The sequence below is a fragment of the Nannospalax galili genome, unplaced genomic scaffold (genome assembly GCF_000622305.1).
Source record: "Nannospalax galili isolate Female #2095 unplaced genomic scaffold, S.galili_v1.0 scaffold591, whole genome shotgun sequence".
In the NCBI taxonomy this organism is placed as follows: domain Eukaryota; kingdom Metazoa; phylum Chordata; class Mammalia; order Rodentia; family Spalacidae; genus Nannospalax; species Nannospalax galili.
The window spans coordinates 4,416,847-4,437,017 of record NW_008330926.1 but is presented as its reverse complement, the minus strand read 5'-3'; the positions used below and the strand labels follow the sequence as shown (position 1 = coordinate 4,437,017).

At 43.3% G+C, this 20,171-nt stretch overlaps 1 protein-coding gene across 1 annotated transcript in view; it reads right to left on the bottom strand.

Annotated features, from left to right (window-relative positions):
- The window catches only part of Nup210l (nucleoporin 210 like), a 125,284-nt gene extending 105,930 nt beyond the window's left edge, over positions 1 to 19,354 (bottom strand). The window contains 7 exon segments of the mRNA XM_008855152.3: positions 1,690 to 1,848; positions 3,162 to 3,294; positions 6,543 to 6,693; positions 7,592 to 7,685; positions 9,794 to 9,925; positions 17,326 to 17,462; positions 19,158 to 19,354. Coding sequence (XP_008853374.2) covers positions 1,690 to 1,848; positions 3,162 to 3,294; positions 6,543 to 6,693; positions 7,592 to 7,685; positions 9,794 to 9,925; positions 17,326 to 17,462; positions 19,158 to 19,354 — 1,003 coding nt within the window.
- Between the last annotated feature and the right edge of the window lie 817 nt (positions 19,355 to 20,171).

The window sequence follows — 20,171 nt, the reverse complement described above, 5'->3', positions numbered from 1 at the left end:
TTAGGCTCAGCAGGTATCTGGCTTAGCAGGTAAGGGAAATGTGGCCAAGCTGGGAACCTGAGTTCTCAGAACCTGATGGTGGAAGAAGAGAACAGAGTCCTGCAAAGTTGTCCTCAGACCTCCATATGCGCATTGTAGCATGTGTGTGCGTGCATACACACACACACACACACACAATAAATAAATGTAAAAAAAACCCCACTAATTTTGGGACTAGAGAAATGGCTCAGTGGCTCAGTTTGATTCCCAGCACCCACACAGCGGCTAACAACCATCCATAACTCTAGTTCCAGGGAATCCAATGCCCTCTTCTGACCTCCGTGAACATTACATGGCATGGATGTATTTATATACATGCAGGCAAAACACTCATACACATAAAATAAAAATAAGTATTTTTTCAAAATTAAAAAATAATTTTTATATTTTAGATGTACTGTAGGCAGTGCTATCTTTTCTTGATTTCCCCGTGAAAACAGGAAAGGACACATTAAAGAACACATGTTCCTCCAAACTATTTTCTCCCCAGTCCCTAATTACAAGGGACTGAGGATGCATATAAGCTCGGAAGTCGCTGAGGTCACAGAGCCTGGCTTCTCACTGTTCTCCTTTCTCTAGACACCGGTTAGAAATTATGACAACCGTAATTTAAAATTCTTTGTTAGAATGAGAGCAAAGAGAAACAGTGTAACAGTAACACGGTCACTTTTTCCAGTGCTGAGGGTGGAATCCTAGCTCTAACCCACTGAGGCACACACCCCCATCCCTATAATCACTCTTTTTTTTTTTTTTTTTTTTTTGAGACAGTTTCTCTGTAGCCTCAGCTCACCTGGAACTAACTTGCTATGTAGACCAGGCTGGCCTCAATCACAGAAATATCTCCCTGCCTCTGCCTCCCAAGTTCTGGGATTAAAAGTATGTACCACCAAGCCCGGCAATCACTTTTTTAAGGTTTTGGGTTTTTTTAATTTTATTTATTTTATTTTTTTATTATTTTTATTTTATGTGTATGCATGTATTGCCTGCATGTAGGTAAGTGCACCTGTGTCGTGCAATGCCCTCAGAGGTCAGAAGAAGCCCTCTGAGACTAGAGTTACAGATAGTTGTTAGCTGCCATGTGGGTGCTGGGATTTGAACCTGGGTCTTCTGCAAAAACAACCATTTTTTTTTTGCCCTGGCAATCACTTTAAAAAAAAAAAAAAAAACTTTAAAAAATTACTTTATTTTGCTGGGCTTGGTGGCGCACGCCTTTAATCCCAGCACTCGGGAGGCAGAGGCAGGCGGATCTCTGTTAGTTCAAGACCAGCCTGGTCTAAGTAGTGAGTTCCAAGACAGCTGGAGCTACAGGGAGACCCTGTCTCAAAAAGACCAAAAAAAAAAAAAATTTTTTTTTTTAAATTATATGTGTATGTGTGTGTCTGTGTGTGGGTATGTGCACACGAATGCAGGTGTTTGAGGAGGCCAGAAGAGGGTTTTGGATTCCCTGGAGCTAGAGTTACAGGCAGTTGTAAGCAGCTCACCATGAATGCTAGAAACCAAACCTGGGTCTTCTAGAAGAGCAACAGGTACTCTTAACTGCTGAGCCATCTTTTCAGTGCCCTCATACTCATTCTTAACAAGTTATTTTACCAAGGAATAGTGTGCTCAGGAAAGTTTAGATTGGCAGCTACAACTTGAACAAAAGGATACTTTTATGGACAAAGATGAGATTAGTTTGGCCCAGTTGGAGAGCAGTCACCATTGCTGTTTTCTCATCCAGTGAAGCTACTTTCCCAGAAAAAAAACCATTATGTACATCTCTGTGGTCTTGTAATTCCAATGTATAATGTTCCAGGGGAAATTTCACCTCTGTAAGACATGAAAGGCAGACACATGTAACAACAGCAGCCACTCCAGGGGATGACAGTGCTCCACTGGATTGTATGGAGGAAGATGGAGCAGCAGACCTCAAACAAAACGTAAGACCCATGTCTAATTCTTTCTTCACAGTGATGAATCTGCATAGTCACCGAAGGGAATACTCTATGAGCTGACTATTGGTGTGGCTTGTGTTCCTTAAACTAGTGCATTGTGGGTGTGGTGGTGTACACTTCCAGCATCTAGCAGGTAGAGGCAGGAGAATTAGGAGTTCAAGGTCAGCCTGGGTTATATAGGAAGTTTGAAACCAGCCTGAGAGAAAAGCAAATTAGTGAACTGAACTGAGGAAGGATCACCATTAGTTAAGTATGATGGCTGATCAATTTGATTGGCTCTGGATCAACTAACACATGAGGGACTTTCTTGATCAGATTATTTGAAGCCAAAAGACTCCCTCTAAACGTGGGTGGCACCTTCTGGTGGTAACTCAGATAAGAGGGTGTGGCAGAGGGGGCTTTTGCTTTGTGCCTGTTGGCCTTCACGCTCACCCAGCCTGTTGTTAGCTTCTTTCACCCATACTAGAACCAACCTTTTTCATTTCAAATGTCAGCTGAAGACCAGCAGCTCTCCAGGAGTCCTCCAAGCCTTCAGTGCCAGACTGGGCCTACTGAGACATCCAGCCTCGTGGACTGAGCAACTACCAGATTCTCAGCCTCTTCAGTGTGAGACAGTCATTGTTGGACTACACAGACCCTAAACTTTAAGCTAATCTAGTAAATCGCCTTTAATATATATAATATATAAGTATATATTTTAAAATAGATGTGTTCATATATTAATTTTATCAGTTCTGTTCCTCTAGAGAATCTAACTAATACAGTAAGTATGAAAAGGAGTAAGCTAACAGAGCCCACTCATAGTTTATTAATTTAATGGACCACAGACTATCAAAAGCTTAGCTAATGAACTGAGTTTATGAAGAAACAACTTTTGCAAAGATCACTGCAATGATCATTCTAGTCCCTTCTGGTAAACTGTTTCTACTTGCCAAATATAAGCTGGTAATGTTTTGGTTGTTATCTTAACAGTGAAGGGTGAACACAGATGCCTATAGCCCCTGAAGCTAAGTGTCATTAACTAAGCTAACTACATTATTAAGTTGTTGGAGCCAAGGGAACTTCAGATATTTCAAAGCATCTGAAACTCTAAGGAACCCTTTTCATATGTATTGTGAGCTCCTTCCTTTGTTACCAGCAGAAAGGATTTAAGAAATTCGAGTGAGAGGAAAAGATAGGTCACCTTACCTGTCATTCGTCCCTGAACCATTTTTGCAACTTGGTATTTAATATAGGCTCCTACTAAGACATAAACATCATGGGATGGTATAAGAAATACATTTTCCAAAACAAGCAGTCGTATCAATGCCGCTGGTACTTTCTAAAGGAGGAAAAAAAAATTCCATAGGCAAAAAGCTTCAAAGTTGTCTTTCTTGTTAAAAATCTACATTTTATAAGTAAAAAAATTTCTTTACAAACTGGGCGTGGCAGTTCACACCTTTAATCCCAGCACTTAGAAGGCAGAAGCAGGTGGATTTCTGTGAGATCAAGGCCAGCCTATTCTACATAGTGAGCTCAAGGCCAGATGGAGCTATAGACCCTGTCTCAAAAAAAAAACACAAAAATTGTGTGTGTGAGAGAGAGAGAGAGAGAGAGAGAGAGAAAGAAAGAAAGAAAGAAAGAAAGAGAAATAGCACTGCCTCTGCTTCAGGCATGCTGGGATTAAAGGTGTGACCACCATACTGATTCTTATGGAAATTTACCAACCTTAGGTGGCCAGGCTGCTCACTAGGATGCCTGCATGCTTATACTCCAGCCATGTGAATCAAATGCTTCTCAAAGACATTAGTTTTTCCCAAATGTATTTATGTCAGCTGTAATTGTGAATATATTACAACAAGAAGCTGGATGTGATACCACAGTCTGCATTTCCAGCACTTAGGAAGCTGAGATAGGAGGATCAGGAGTTTGAGGCCAGCCTGGGCTATATGTGCATCCCAGGCCAGCCTGGGCTGCCATGTCTCAAAAAGACAAAATAGTGCTGGGCGATGGCTCGATCAATAAAGTGCTTGCAGCACAAGAGTGAGGCCAGTCCCTAGGACCCATGCAAAAAGCATAGCATGGTAGTGTCCATTTGTAATCCCGGTGCTGGAGACATGAAGACAGGTGGCTCCCTGAGGCACACTGGCCACCCAGCCTAACCTAATCAGTAAGCCTCTGGTCCCAGTGAGACACTCTGTCTCAAAAAGGTGGATGGCTCCTGAAGAGCACCCAAGGTTGCACCTCTGGCCTTCACACATACATGTACACACATACACACACCTGAACATACACTCCACATACCAGAAAGCCCCCCCATCAGAATAAATAAATTAAATAAAGAAATAGAACAGGATTGAGGGTATAACAATGGTAGGGTGTATGTCTGTCACATCAGCACTAGGGTGGCTGAGGCCAGAGGATCACTCTAAGTCTGAGACCACAATGAATTCCGGGCTAGTCTGGGCTACAAAGTAAGGCCTTGCCTCAAAACAAAAGCAGGGGCTGGAAGATTGCCTGCTTGGTGTTTGCTGTGCAAGCATAAGGATCTGAGTTCTGTCCTCAGCATCCATGTAAAAAAGCTGGACACAGTGCTATATCCCTATAATTTCAGAGCTGGGGAGGTAAAGACAGGAAATTCTCCAGAGCTTGCTGGCCAGCCAGTATAGCCAACTTGGTAAGCTTTAGGCTCAGTGAGAAACCCTGTCTCAAAAAATAAAGGGGACTAGAGTGATGGCTCAGTGGTTAAGAGCACTAGCTACTCTTGCAGAGGACCTGGGTTTGGTTCATGGCGGCTAACAACTATCCATAACTGCAGTTCCAGGGGATCTGATGCTCTCTTCTGGCCTCCTTGGGTACTGCATGCATGAGTTGTACTTAGATATATACAGGCAAAACAATCACACACATAAAATTAAAAAAAAAAAAAAAAAGCTGGGCATGGTGGTGCACGCCTTGATCCTAGCACTCAGGAGGCAGAGGCAGGCAGATCTCTGTGAGTTTGAGACCAGCTTGGTATACATGGCAAGTTCCAAAGCACCTAGACCTATAGGAGACCCTGTCTCAAAAAATATACATATAAATATAAATAAAAATAAGTCAATCACTAAACAAAAGTAGAGAAATGACATCAATCTTTTACCTCCACACACACATGCCTTCACATATGCCCCCCTCCCACCAAAAAACAAAAACAAAATAACAAAAAGATAAGTACATTAAAACAAAAACTATGGATGCAAAAAGAGGTTTATTGAGGCTGATGAGATGGTTCAGTGGGTAAAGGCTTCTACCATTCAACTCTGCTGACCTGAGTTCAATCCCTGGAACCCACATAAAGGTAGAAAGAGAAAACTGACTCTCAAAGCTGTCTTCTGAACTCCACATGCATGCTAGGGCATACAAGCCCACATATACACATCATCCATACATACCCAGTAATAAAAATAAATCAGTGTTAATGTACATTTGTACTAAATGTGTTTAGAAAACTTGGATACAAAATATTACTAGTGGGGTTCAGTTGGGGTGCGCTGGTGGGAGCTGGGTTGGTACAGGGAAAAATTAAAACAAAATCCTTTTTAAAGATTTATTTTATTTATGTATTTTGATTATGTGTATGTCTGTGTATATCTGTGTGTGGGTAGGTGCACATGTCTATGGTGGCCAGAGTCTTCGAATGCCCCTCGAGCTAGAGTTTCAGGCAGTGTGAACCACCAAATGTGGGCGCTAGGAACCCAGGTCCTCTACAAGAGCAGTAAGCGCTCTTAACCACTGAGCTATCTCTTGAGCCTCAAAATAACTTTTTTAAAAAATAGGGGCTGGAGAGGTGGTTCAGCATTTAAGAGTGCTGGTTGCAGAGGATCCAGGCTCAATTCACAGCACCTACATGGTGACTAACAACAGTTCATAACTCCACTTCCAGGGGATCTGACACCTTCTTCTGACCTCTATAGGCACTGCAGCACAAGGGTGCACTTACACACATGACAGGCAATACACTCATACACACAAAAAAAATAAGAAAAGTCATTGACTTACATAGAACTGGTGAATAAAATACAATTAGACGTTTTATTTATTAATCATTATTATTGTGAGTGTATGTTGAGGGAGTGCTATGGTATACATGGGGTCAGAGGGAAACTCTGTGGACTCGGTTCTCTCCTTCTGCCTTTACTCCTGAGATCAAACTCAGGCCATCAGATTTGCATCACCTTTACCCTGAGCCATCTCACTAGGTCCTCAGTTAGACATAAGATAGAATGCATACATGGGGAGATAGCTCAGTGGTAGAGCACTTGTCTGGCATGAGGAAGGCCCTGGATTTGGTCTTCAGTGTTTCAAAGAGCAAGAGAAAGGGGAAAAAGCAAAAATACTAGTCATGTTTCCCATTACAATTATACAGCAACTTATACAGCATTAGTAGTCCTGTAAAATATTTGCGTAAGGAAGGCGAATGCCGTCTATGCTTAGTCACTTGAAATGGATTTTCAAGTAACTGATGAACTCTTGGCCCAAATAATATCCAGTTAGAGGGTTTGATTTTCATAGGCAAGGCTATTAAAGTACGTAGTACAAACTTTTTACCTTATAGAACAGCTCATAAATCTGGACTTTTACAACAGCAGCACCGGTTCTAATCCCAGACACCAAAATCATGTCCCCTTGTTTCTCTTCTTTTTCCATCTCAGCTATATGGACTGGGGGAGAATACTCTGCTTCCGAGTACTTCAGAATCCTGAAGATGCAAAATAAGATGCTTCTAGTAGAATTAAACAATGTCTTCTAAAAGTCTAGAAGAGACCTTAGTGTCTATAATGTCTATACGATTTAGACAGTTCTACGCTTGCCTTTTTTTCCCCACCAGGTCTTCTGTAGCTCCAGTTACCCTGGAAGTCACTGTGTAGACCAGGCTGCCCTCGATCTCACAGAGATCAACCTGCCTCTGCCTCCCAAGTCCTGGGATTTAAAGGCATTTGCCACCATTCCTGGTGTTGTTTGTTTGCTTTTTTGAGACAAACTTTCATGTAATGCAGGCTAGCCTCTAACTTGAACTTGTTATGAAGCAGAGGCTTACTTTGAACTTCCTACTTAAGCCTTCCCAGTGCTGGGATTATAGTTACATGCTGCCACACCTGGTTTGAGTTTTAAAGTTTTAAAGTTTCTGATTTTTACAAGGATTAGCCTGTAGCTAAAACTGTTGAGGAACTAAAATTTAGGTTGTCTGAGATCTAGTCCTTGGTACCGAAAACAGAATCTTGCCATATCATCCTACTTACTCTATTTCAGCATGTGCAGATAGCTTGAGCTCAGATTATAAACTCATAAACATATTTACATTTATCACCCATGTCATTCTAGCAAAGAGGTTTTCCCTGGAGAATTATTTTTAAAAAAATCCAGCTGGGCGTGGTGGCACACACCTTTAATCCCAGCACTCGGGAGGCAGAGGCAGGTGGATCTCTGGTCTCCATAGCAAATCCAGGCCAACTAGGGCTACAGGGAGACCCTGTCTCAAGACCAAAAAAAAAAAAAAAAAATCCAAAAGAATTATGAAAGTCCACACAAATAGCCTCTGTCTGCTTATGGTATGTCTTCTTCAAAACCAGGTGATTTGTTTTTGGTTTCAAGTTTACCTGATTTTGCTAGATGGTTCTTCTTTTGCTGAGTCGTTATCCTGGGCAATGCTCCACTCAAACACCATCCCTGCCAAGCTGCTAAAAGTATTTCCTGTAGAGCAATCCAAAAGCAGTCAAGATGGAACCACATATTCAAAAATACTCAGCTATATTCAGAAAGAGGGAGCACTCACTAGAAAATTATTTTAGGTCGTTTGGCAACAAACAATAGCACTACTATTAATGAATTAAAACATACATGAAGATTGCCGGGCATGGTGGCGCATGCCTTTAATCCCAGCACTGGGGAGGCAGAGGCAGGCAGATTTCTGTGAGTTCAAGGCCAGCCTGGTCTACATAGTGAGTTCTAGGACAGCTGGGGCTACAGGGAGACCCTGTCTCAAAAACACCAAAACAAAACCAAAAACCATATATGAAGTAGATCCATACACAATGTAAATGCTGTCCCCGCACAAACTTTCTAAAGTAAAAGCTGAAAAAACTGTGCCACCATCTTTCTGTTCCTTTCTACAGAAAGGCCACCTTACTTCCACTGCATCTACTTTATGGTTAACAGCCATACCAGCCCAACACAATTTTTTTTTTTCATTTTCTTGAGACAGGGTCTCCTTGTAGCCCCAGCTGGCCTGGAACTCACTATGTAGACCAGGCTGGCCTTGAACTCACAGAGATCCACCTGCCTCTGCCTCCCAAGTGCTGGGATTAAAGGCATGCACCACCACGCCCGGTATCTTTTTAGATCTTAAAAATCACTCTTGGGATGGGGAGATAGATGATTCGGTGGGTAAAGGTGCTGTCTGAGCAAATCTGATCACCTGAGCTTGATCTCCAGAATTTATTTAAAGGTAGAAGGAGAGAACTGACTCCACAAAGCTGTCCTCTGAGCTCCACAGGTGTGCTGTAGTGTGCCTGAGTGTCAGATTCCTGGGAACTAGAGTTACAGATGGGTGTGAGCTGCTATGTGGGTCCTGGGAATTGAACCTGGGTCCTCTGTAAGAGCAGAGCTATGGTGTGTGTGGCACAGTGGAAGAACATGTGCTGTTTAGCATGCAGGAAGGCCTGGGCTCAGTCTCCAATACAAAAACAGACACAAATCAAAAACAAAAGCAGTGCTAGCAATATATTCCAAAATATGTTCTTAAATGTTGATCTAGGAACCACTGCTATAAATTCAGCAGCAGAATTTCACTGCTTAAAAGTTTGGGGCTGGAGAAAAGGCTCAGTGGTTAAGAGCACTGGCTGCTCTTTCAGAGGACCCAGGTTTGATTTCCAGCACCCACATGGTAGCTAACAACCCTCTGCAACTCCAGTTCCAGGGGATCAAACTCCCTCTTTTGACCTCTGTTGGCATTACAGGACATGGGTTCACTTACATACATGAAGGCAAAACACTCATACATATAAAATAAAAAAAATAAGTTGAGGGTCAGTGAAATGACTCAGTATGCAAAGGAGCCTGTCCCCAAGGCTGAGGACCTGGGTTTGATCTCTGGGACCCACATGGTGGAAGAAGAGAGCTGTTACACACACAGACCCAACCCTAACCCTATACACACTTTTTTTTTTAGAGTTCAGAAATAACAAAATAATTAATAGCAAGAAATTTTATGTGCGGCTAGAGAGATGGCTCAGCAGTTAAGAACACTGGCTGCTCTTGCAGAAGACCCAGGTTTGATTCCCAGCACCCACATGGCAGCTAACAACCATCCATAATACCAGTTCCAGGGAATATGATGCCATTTTTGGCCTCTCTAGACATTGCATGACATAGGTACACTTACATACATGCAGGCAAAACACTCAACACATAAAATAAACCACATAAAAATTTTTTTGGTCTTTTTGAGACAGGGTCTCCCTGTAACCCCAGCTGGCCTGGATCTCCCTATGTAGACCAGGCTGGCTTCAAATTCACAGAGATCCACCTGCCTCTGCCTCCTAAGTGCTGGGATTAAAGGTATGTGCCACCACACTCAACTAAAAACAATTTTTAATAAGTAAATTAAAAAGGAAACTTTATGGAATAATATAGTCAATGTGCTGAACTCAGCATTGCTAACCACTCATCTGCATGAGCCCCAAATGAGAAGACAAGCTATATTTACAATCTGCTTTTTATCACTCAAGTTCTTGCTTTCCAGAGCCCAACACGGAAGTTTATTGTAGGTCAATTTCTGTACAATCCTCTCAGGTCCTTACCTTTAGCATCCAGTGCACGCACCATCAGCGCCAGAGGTGCATCATCAACATAGAGCTCTTGGGTGCGGGACATGATCTCAATACTATCTATCACATCAACCTTAACATCACAGCGAAGTTCATGGTCAGTCACTACAACAAAGCAAAAAGCTGAGTGTTTAATTAAACAAGACACTAACCTGTTAGAAATCTAGTAAGTGCTACTGAAAAGAGTTTTTTTGTTGTTTGTCATCTTTTTGAGACAGGGTCTCCCTGTAGCCCCAGCTGACCTGGAAAAAAGTATTTTTTTTAATTAAAGTTTATTAGTACTTACAAAAAAACTACTTTAAAATATTTATTTAGGGAACTGGAGAGATGTTTGCAGTTAAGAGCATGTACAGCTCTTCCAAACACCTGGGTTAGTTCCCAAGCACCCACACGATAGCTCACAGCCATCCTTAACTCCAGTTCCAAGGAATCCAATGCCCTCCTCTGGTCTCTGCAGGCACTGCATGACACATGTAAGGTGCACTCACATACATGTAGGCAAAAATACTCACATAAAATAAAATTTTTTAAAAAATATTTTATTATTTTTATTTTATGTGTATGAGTGTATTGCCTGCATGTATGTGAGCGCACCCGTGTCATGCAATGCCGAGGAGGTCAGAAGGCCCATGTCACGAGATGCCTGAAGAGGTCAGAAGAAGACGTCAGATCCCCTGGAACTGGAGTTATGGACGGTTCATAGCTGCCATGCGGGTGCTGGGAATCAAACCCAGGTCCTCTGCAAGAGCAGTCAGTGCTCTTAACCTCTGAGCCATCTCTCCAGCCCCATAAAATAAAATTTTAATTTAGCTAGACATAGCGGTTCAAGCCTTTAATACAAGCACTTGGAAGGAAGAAGTAGATGGAGCTCTATGAGATCAAGGCCAGCCTGGTCTATGGAGCAAGTTCCAGGCCAGCTGGGGCTGTAGGGACAGCCTGGCTCAACACAAACAACAATGAAAATTAATTTAATTAAAAATGTTTTAAGTATTTATTTAGAAAAGTAAAATGGTGGCAACTGTATCAACTATACTAATAGACCTCTAATTTTTGTGTGTATGCATGCATGCAGCACACGCATGGAGAGAGGTCAGAGGAAGCTTGCAGGAGTAGGTTCTCACCTTCTTCCATGTGGTCCCAGGAATTGAACTCAGATTGTCAGGCTTGGCAGCAAGTGCCTTTACCCACTGAGCCACCTCCTCAGCACTATAATTTTTGCTCTTGGACCATGACTCTGGGGATAGAGAGATGGCTCAGTGTTTAAGAACATTTGTTGTTCCTCCAGAGGATCCAGGTTTGATTTCCAGCACCCACATGTTGGCCAACTATGGTCCATAACTCAAGTTCCAGGGGACCCTCTTCTGGCCTCTTCAGGCACTGCACACATGTGGTGAATTTACATACATGCAGGCAAAACACTCATACATATTAAAAATAAAGAAATAAAAATATATAAAAAGTCCAAGACTGACTATATTAAAACCAACAAAAAAATTTGAGGGCTAGAGAGATGGCTCAGTGGTTAAAAGCACTGACTGCTCTTGCAGAGGACCCGGGTTCAATTTCCAGCACTGACACGGGGGCTAACAACCATCTATAACTCCAGTTCCAGGAGATCCGACACCCTCTCCTGACCTCTGTGGGCATTGCACAATATGGTGCACTTACACACATGCAAGCAATACACTCATACACATAAAATAAAATAATAATTTTTTAAATAAAGTCAATATATGTGCAGTGGAATCCAGAAACACTAATGAAAGTAGCATGAAGTAGGAGTGATGTGCTGTTTTAGACAGGGGGAGTCTCCCTTAGCCCCAGCTGGCCTGGAACTGGCTATGGAGACCAGGCTGGCCCTAATCTCAAGAGATTCACCTGCATCGTCATTTTGTTTTTTGAGATAGAGTCTTGCCACAGAGTCTGGAGTAATTTGTGGTCCTCCTGCCTCTACCTTCTGAGTGCTGGGATTATAGGTTGTGCTACAATGCCTGGTAAAATATTATTTCAGAAAATGGTGTCCTTCCTTTTACAAGGGACATTAAGACCTGAATTCATCTGTAATCCCAGCACTCAAGAAGTAGAAGCAGGCAGACCTCATATTAAAGGCCACCCTGAGCCATGTAGCAAGTTCCAGGCCACACTGGTAACATCATATAGTGAGAACCAAGTTCAAAAAATTTTGAATTAGTCATTCTGAAACTGCTTTTTAGGTATGTTAGGGTTGAACAAATAAGATAATACATTATGCCAGGCATGGTGGTGCATGCCTGTAGTCCCAGCACTTGGGAGGCAGAGGCAGGTGGATCTCTGTGAGTTCAAGGCCAACCTGGTCTACATAGTGAGTTCCAGGACAGCTGGGGCTACAGGGAGACCCTGGTTCAAAAAGACAAAAAAAAGATAATACATTATAAATAATGAAGGTCAGGTTTCTGTCTTCTTAATGTATATATATATATATTTTTTTTTATTTTTATTTTTTGTCTTTTTGAGACAGGGTCTCCCTGTGGCCCCAGTGGCCTGGAACTCCCTATGTAGACCAGGCTGGCCTCAAACTCAGAGATCTCTTAAAAATATTTTATTTTTATTATTATTTTTACTCACAAAGATCTGCCTGCCTCTGCCTCCGAAGTGCTGGGATCAAAGGCGTGAGTCACCACGCCCAGCTATTTTTATTATTTTTTAATTTTATTTTAATTGTATGAGTGTACTGCCTGCACTCTGCCTGCACTGTATGAGTGTAAGTACACCCATGTCATGCAGTGCCCTTGGAGGTCAGAAGAGAGTGTCAGATCTCCTGGAACTGGAGTTATGGATGGTTGTTAGCCACCACGTGGGGGCTGGGAACCAAACCTGTGTCCTCTGCAAGAGCAGCCAGTGCTCTTAACCACTGAGCCATCTCTCCAGCCCCATTTCTGTCTTTTAAATTTTTTATTATCTGAGGCTGGGCATGGTGGCAGCAGAGGCAGGTGGATCTCTGTGAGTTCCAGGCCAGCTGGGGCTACAGGGAGACCCTGTCTCAAAAAGACCAAAATTTTTTTTTATTATCTGTGTACATGATAGGTGTGTGTGGGCACACCTGCCATGGCATACATCAGAGCACAACTTTGTGGAGTCAGTTTTCTCTTTCCACCTTGACATGGGTTCTGAGGATGGAACTTAGGTTCTCAGGGTTGGTGACAAGCACCTTTCCCACTGATCCATCTCACTGGCCCCAGGATTTGTTTTTCTGAGAGCAAAGTTACAAATAAACAAAGGAAAGAAGTCTAGAATGAACAGAGTAGTACAGGATTAGAGTTAAAGAGATCACTATGAGTTCCTGCTTAATACATAAACAGCTAGATACATAAGAAGGAAATGTAGCTAGGCATGCACATACGCTGCCAGCACACACGGATACCCATGCACATATGCTAGCACACACAGATAGGCGTGTGCATACACCAGCACACACAGTCTCTTCTTCTTTCTCCTGTGCAGGCCTAGAAGCTGGGACACTTCCAACACAACAGGCACGTGCACAATTCCTTGAAGAAATGGCTAGACTTGGGAATGTAAGCCGAGAGCTGAAAAGGACAGAAGTACCAGGCTGGGGATGTAGCTCGGTTGGTAGAGTGTACAACAAGCATGCAGAAACTCACACAAACCCAGCATGGTGGTGGTGCGCACTTGTAATCCTAACACTAGGGAAGTGGAGACAGGAGGATCAGAAGTTCAAAGTTATGCTTAGCTATATAGCTAGTAATTTCTAGGCCAGACCAGGCTACTTTTGAGAACCTGTCTCAGAACAAAGCAAAACAAAAGTATGGTAAAGGTAGTAGTGCTAGAAATTAATTAATTAGCAACAATGAAGATAAGGGCATATCCAAAGAACACAGGAATCAACCTGACAGATACCTCAATTGGCCAAAGGTGGAAAAACTGAAGTAATAAAAGTCAATATCAAGCTGGGTGTGGTGACAAACACCTTTAATCCCAGCACCCAGGTGGCAGAGGCAGGTGGATCTCTGTGAGTTCAAGCCCAGCCTGGTCTACACAGTGAGTTCTAGACTAGCTGGGGCTACAAGGAGACCCTGTCTCAAAAAGACCCCCCCCCAAATATATCAGTTTCCTTTGTGGTGGTGTAACATACTCCATGACCAAAAGAAACTGAGGGGAGAAGGATTATTTCAGCTTAAAGGTCACAGTCCATCTTGAGAAAGTCAGAGCAAGAACTCACATACAAACGTGAAACAGAAACTGTGGAGAATACTGCTGAGGGGTCTGCTCAAAGACTCAAGGTTGCTTGCCTCCCTATACAGCCCAGGACCACATCCCATAAAAGATTGGTCTGCCTATATCAATTAAAAATGAAGGCAATCCCCCACAGGCCACAGGCCACAGGCCAATCTGAGATTCCCTTCTCATGTGACTCTAGGATGTGTCAAAGTTGTCAGTTAAAGCTAATTAGGAGGCAAAGAGCTGGATTATAACTGTCCCTCTCTAAATAGCCATGAGTCCATACTGATATAACTGAGTAATTTATTAAATGGGAAGAAGTTATTTCGTTGTTTTTTTTTTCTTTCTTTCTTTCATTTTTTGGTGTTTTTGAGGCAGGGTCTGCCTATAGCCCCAGGTGGCCTGGAATTCACTATGTAAACCAGGCTGACCTTGAACTCAGAGATTCCCCAGCCTCTGCCTCCTGAGTGCTGGGATTAAAGGCAGGCACCACCATGCTTGGCTAGAGAAGAAGTTATTTGTAAGATGTAAGACATCTTTCTTTCAGAATACTTAAGACACTAAATAGAGGAAAAATGCAGGAAAAGAGAAAATAACCATCTGAACCCCACAGTCATAAGATTCATGGAAGACAGGTGTGGTGACACACATCTGTCACCCTGGCACTCGGGAGGTAGAGGTGGAAGGATTGCCACAAGTTCCAGGCCAGCCTGGGCTGCATAGTGAGATGATCCTGCTTCAAAAACCGAACAGCTGGGCATAGTGGCGCATGCCTTTAATCCCAGCACTTGGGAGGCAGAGGCAGGCAGATCTCTGTGAGTTCAAGGCCAGCCTGGTCTACATAGCAAGTTCCAGGTCAGCTGGGGCTACAGGGAGACCCTGTCTCAAAAAGACCAAAAAAAAAAAAAAAAAAAAAACCCAAACAGATTCATGGATAGGTGTTAAAATTATTGGAAACTTTAAGGAGTGTTGCAATATATGAAAATACAGCCCCCCAATTCTTTCACACTCCTCCCAGAAAGGTGAAGCTTAGACCTTTCTCCTTTGTATGTGAGCTGGATCATTTTAATAACCGTAGCTAGGAAGGGGAAATGGGATCTTCATGGACAGTCAGCACCTTAACCAAGTGATCAATGTTAACATTGCCACTGATAAACTGTGTTAACATCACATACCCCCCACATAATGCAAGGAGAGAGCTCTTCACCTCCGAGTCCCTCCAAAATCTATAACCCTGGACTAATCATGAAAACTATCAGACAAACCCAAATAGAGGGACACCTGAACAACACAACTTATTTGCGCACACATGTGCGTGCGTGTGTGTGTGTGTGTGTGTGTATGTGTTTGTTTTCAGTACTGGGAACTGAACCTAGGCCTCACAAGTACTCTGCCCCTCAGCTACATCCCCAGCACTCTTTTGTTGTTTGCTTGTTTGGATTTGTTGTTGTTGATTGGAGACAGGGTCCCACTATGTAGTACTGGCTGGACTGGAACTCACTCTGTAGACCAGGCTGGCCTCGAACTCTAAAACCAAAAAAATCTAATTCCAATACTCATGAGGCAAAGACAGGCAAATCTCTGTCAGTTCAAGGCCAGTTGGTTTACATAAGTGAGACCCTGTGACATTATGACATTAATTTTTTTTTTTTTGGTCTTTTTGAGACAGGGTCTCCCCCTGTAGCCCCAGCTGGCCTGGAACTCACAGAAATCCTCCTGCCTCTGCCTCCTGAGTGCTGAAGGAGTGTGCCACCATGCCCGGCCATGACATTAAATTTATTTATTTATTATTTATTTATTTATTTATTTATTTATTTATTCATTCATTCATTCATTCATTCTTTGGTCATTTTGAGACTGTAGCCCCCAGCTGGCCTGGAACTATGTAGACCAGGCTGGCCTCAAACTCATAAGAGATCTGCCTGCCTCTGCCTCCTGAGTGTTGGGATTAAAGGAAATGTACCATCACGCCTGGAGACATTACTTAAATGTATTTATTCGTTTTACTTATTTATTTAATGTGTGCACACATGTAGCACAGTGCACATGTGGAGGTCAGAGGACAACTTGCAGGAGTCAATTCTCTCCTACCACATGGATTCCTCAAATCCAACTCCGATTGTCAGACTTAGCAGTGAGAACATTTGTCCACTGACCATCTCACTGACCCCCCAAATTATTATGTATGTATACCCATGTACTTGCAACACCCATGGAGGACAGAAAAGGGCATCGGATCCCATGGAACTAGAGTTAGGGACAGTTGTTAGCTGCCATGTGGGTGCTGGGATTCAAACCTGGGTCTTCTACAAGAACAGCTAGTGTTCTTAACCGATAAGCCATCTCTCCAGGCCCTAAAACTATTTGTTTTAATCATTTTTAAAGATTTGTTTATTTTGGGGGCTGGAAAGTTGGCTCAGCAGTTAAGAGCACTAATGCTCTTGCAGAGTACCCAGGTTTGATTCCCAGCATCCACATGGCAGCTAACAACCATTCTAACTCCAGTTCCAGGGGATTTGATGCCATCTTCTGACCTCCCTGGGCACCGCACAACATGGATGCCCTTATATAAATGCAGGAAATACACTCACACACATAAATCTTTTAAAGAAATACTTATTTTTGTTTTATTTCTGAGCTGGAGAGATGGCTCAGTGGTTAAGAACACTGATTTTTCTTGCAGAAGACCCAGGTTCAAATCCCAGCACCCACATGGCAGCTAACAACTGTCTATAACTCCAGTTCCAGGGGATCTGACAGCCTCGTCTGTCCTCCACAAGCATTGCACGACATGGGCCCATTTACCTACACGCAGGCAATACACTCATACACATAAAATAAAAATATTTTTTAAAAGATTTATTTCTATTTATATGTGTGTTCTGCCTGTGTGTATATAAATGTACCATGTGTGTGCAATGCCCATGGAGACCAGAAGAGGACATCAGATCCCTTGGAACTGGAGTTAGGGACAATGTTAGCTGCCATGTGGGTGTTGAGAACTGAACCTGGGTCCTCTGCAAAAGCAGCCAGGGCTCTGAACGGCTGAGCCATCTCTACAGCACATTTTATCCTATTTATCTCTACCACACCTTATCCTATCCAAAAGTGTTCTACAGTCTTTTCTCTCAACATAGTTATCTCTTGTCAGGTCCGTGGGTGCATGCCTGTAATCTCAGCACTAGGGAAGCTGATGTATGATGATGATGGTACATAGTGTATACCAGGCTAGGCAGGACTATAGCAAGACCCTGTCTCAAAAATACAAAAAGAATCCCATAACATACCTATTTCTCGAGCAAGAATAATACTGCTGAGGCGTATTGGCTGGGTAGATTCAGCAATGAGAACAGCTCTTTGGGAACATAAGGTGCCATTTTCATATAAAGGTTGGACAGTAACTGCATCATGATGGGTGGAATGCCTGCCAGAACAAATACTTAAGAGCATGAAATACGAGGGAAAAAGGCAACAGGTGAAGAAATATGCTCCTTCCATGGTACATACTCCTAGGCACAGTAGCACTGTCAAAGGACACAAGACTTAAAATGCAAGAGACTGATCAGTCCTTTCCTAATGATCTGTTATGCAAAGATCTAAAGTTATATAACCCTTCCCTCCTTTTTTTTTTTTTTTTTTTTTTGTCTTTTTGAGACAGGGTCTTAGCCCCAGCTGTCCTGGAACTCGCTATGTAGACCAGGCTGGCCTCAAACTCACAAAGATCTGCCTGCCTCTGCCTCCCAAGTGCTGGGATTAAAGGCATGCGCCACCACACCTGGCCTCTGCAGGTTGTTTTAAAATAAGACTAATGCTGTGGGAAAATTGCACTGAGGCTGTTTGCAATAAGGCACAGACGTTCCTCATACCTTGAGAAATGATTTCCTCTAAGCCTAGAAATTGGGCTGCTATCTAAGACAGAAAATTTGCCTATATTATGAGTGAATTCAAACAAAAATATAAAACAATCATTAACAGCCGGGCGTGGTGGCCCTTGCCTGTAGTCCCAACACCTGGGAGGAAGAGGCAGGCAGAGGTCTGTGAGTTTCAGGCCAGCCTGATCTACATAGCAAGTGAGTTCCAGGGCAGCTGGGGCTACAGGGAGACCCTGTCTCAAAGACCAAAACAAAACAACTCCCCCCATCATTAGCATTTTGAATGGATGAAATAAACCTTTCAATACTGGATTCTGCATGATAGACATTCAGTTATGAAATACATCACACTGAGTCCTCTACAAGCTCAATTCCCTTCTATGTCCTCATAAAATGAAAGCTGAACTTCTTATATTCTGGAAAAGATCTCACTGCTCCTAAGAGGCAGGGAAGGGGATAGGGGTGGAGCTCAGTAGTAGTGCAAAACCCTGAATCCAATCCTCAGTACTGCAGACAGACAGGAAATGGCTATCTCTTTCACTTAGGATGAATGTTCTGGTATCTCAGAGCTAGCTTTGGTTAGGCTCTCTTAAAATTCAGGCAACCAAATGGCCTGTCATTGGGTTTTCTCACATCAGAAACCCAAGTCTTTTCAGCTCCAGTCACAAGGTCATTATCCCAGACTTGAAATCCCTTAGGGGGCAGGGAGGGGTCATATCACAGGCAAACCTCATCAAATGAAAACAGTATTTGCTTCCTAAGACTGTAGGAAATGGGTTAATACAAAGTGTGTAGTTAAGTACTCTAAAGTTAGCTGTTTTAGAACATCCTCATGTTGAATAGCTTCCTCATGTTGAGGACCTTCTGTTCCTAAACAGGTCTTTCTAGGTCTTTCTGTTCCTAAAGAAACTTCCTAGCGTCTTGGGAACACTGATTTTTGTTGTTGCTCTATGGGTGCTATGTGGCCCAGACCTCCCACCTTATTGGTTACAATAGGTTTCCATTCAAAGTTCCTCAAACTGGGGAAAGTGCCAATACCTGCTAGATCCAACACTGGTCTTCCCTGCGCCCCGGCAGTTCCTTACACTCAGCTGTCTCAACACATCCAACTTAATTTCTTTCTTAAGGTCCCTTATAATTCATCCACCCTGCGAGACCACACGGCCTTCCCTCGAGGAATAGAGGTACCCCTGCCCTCTTTACAGGACGCTGGGCGTATGTAATCTTGGGACCTCCGTCCCCCTCACCAGGTGTAGCATCCCCGCTGCGCCTCCAGGAGGAAGGGCACCCGGCCTGGCTCCCGGCCGAAGGGTAGCAACACTTGTGGCACGTTAAGCTTGTTGGCCAGGGTCCCAATTAAATACAGCAACAGCAAGTGGTGGTGTGGCGCCAGGGAAAAGAGGAGCCCGAAGCTTTGGGGTTGGAAAGCCCCAGAGCCAACCATGGCGACTGCCTGGTCTCAACTTCGCGCTCAATCAAGCTGCCGTACACCAGCGTCAACCAATCCGTAGCCACGACGTCATAAGGAAAGGTGGGAGGGTGGAGTACCTTTATTGCTGGGAATTGTGGGCACTTTCTAAGTCCTTTAGGAAGCCAACCATCTTATGGGAATTTCAGGTTACCGACCCAGCTACCGGCTCAAAGGGCTACTTTTAAAAAAGTATTATTTTTTTTGAGACAGGGTCTCCCTGTAGCCCCAGTTGTCCTGGAACTCACTATGTAGACTAGCCTGGCCTTGAACTCAGAGATCCGCCTGCTTCTGCCTCCCAAGTGCTGGGACTACAGGCGTGTGCCACCACGCCTGGTGTAGTGCCTGCATGTAGGTAAATGTACCCGTGTCATGCAACGCCAGGGAGGTCAGAAGAGGCTGTCAGATCCCCTGGTACTGGAATTTCGGACAGTTGTTAGCTGCCATGTGGGTGCTGGGATTCAAACCTAGGTCTTCTGCAAGAACAACCAGTGTTCTTAACCGCTGAGCCATCTCTCCAGCCCCTCAAAGGGTTACTTTATACTAAATATTCGATTTTATACTTTTTTAAATTGTAATGAACAGGCAAAAATAAATGAAGTCTAAAAACCCAAATAATGTTTCCCATTCAATTCTTTGTTGGCTGGTCTTTTTTTTTCTTCAGACAGGGTCTCCCTGTAGCCCCAGCTGGCCAGGAACCTGCTAAGTAGACCAGGCTGGCCTTGATTTCAAAGAGATCCACCTGTCTCTGCCTCCTGAGTGCTGAGATGAAAGTGTTGAACCACCACACCCA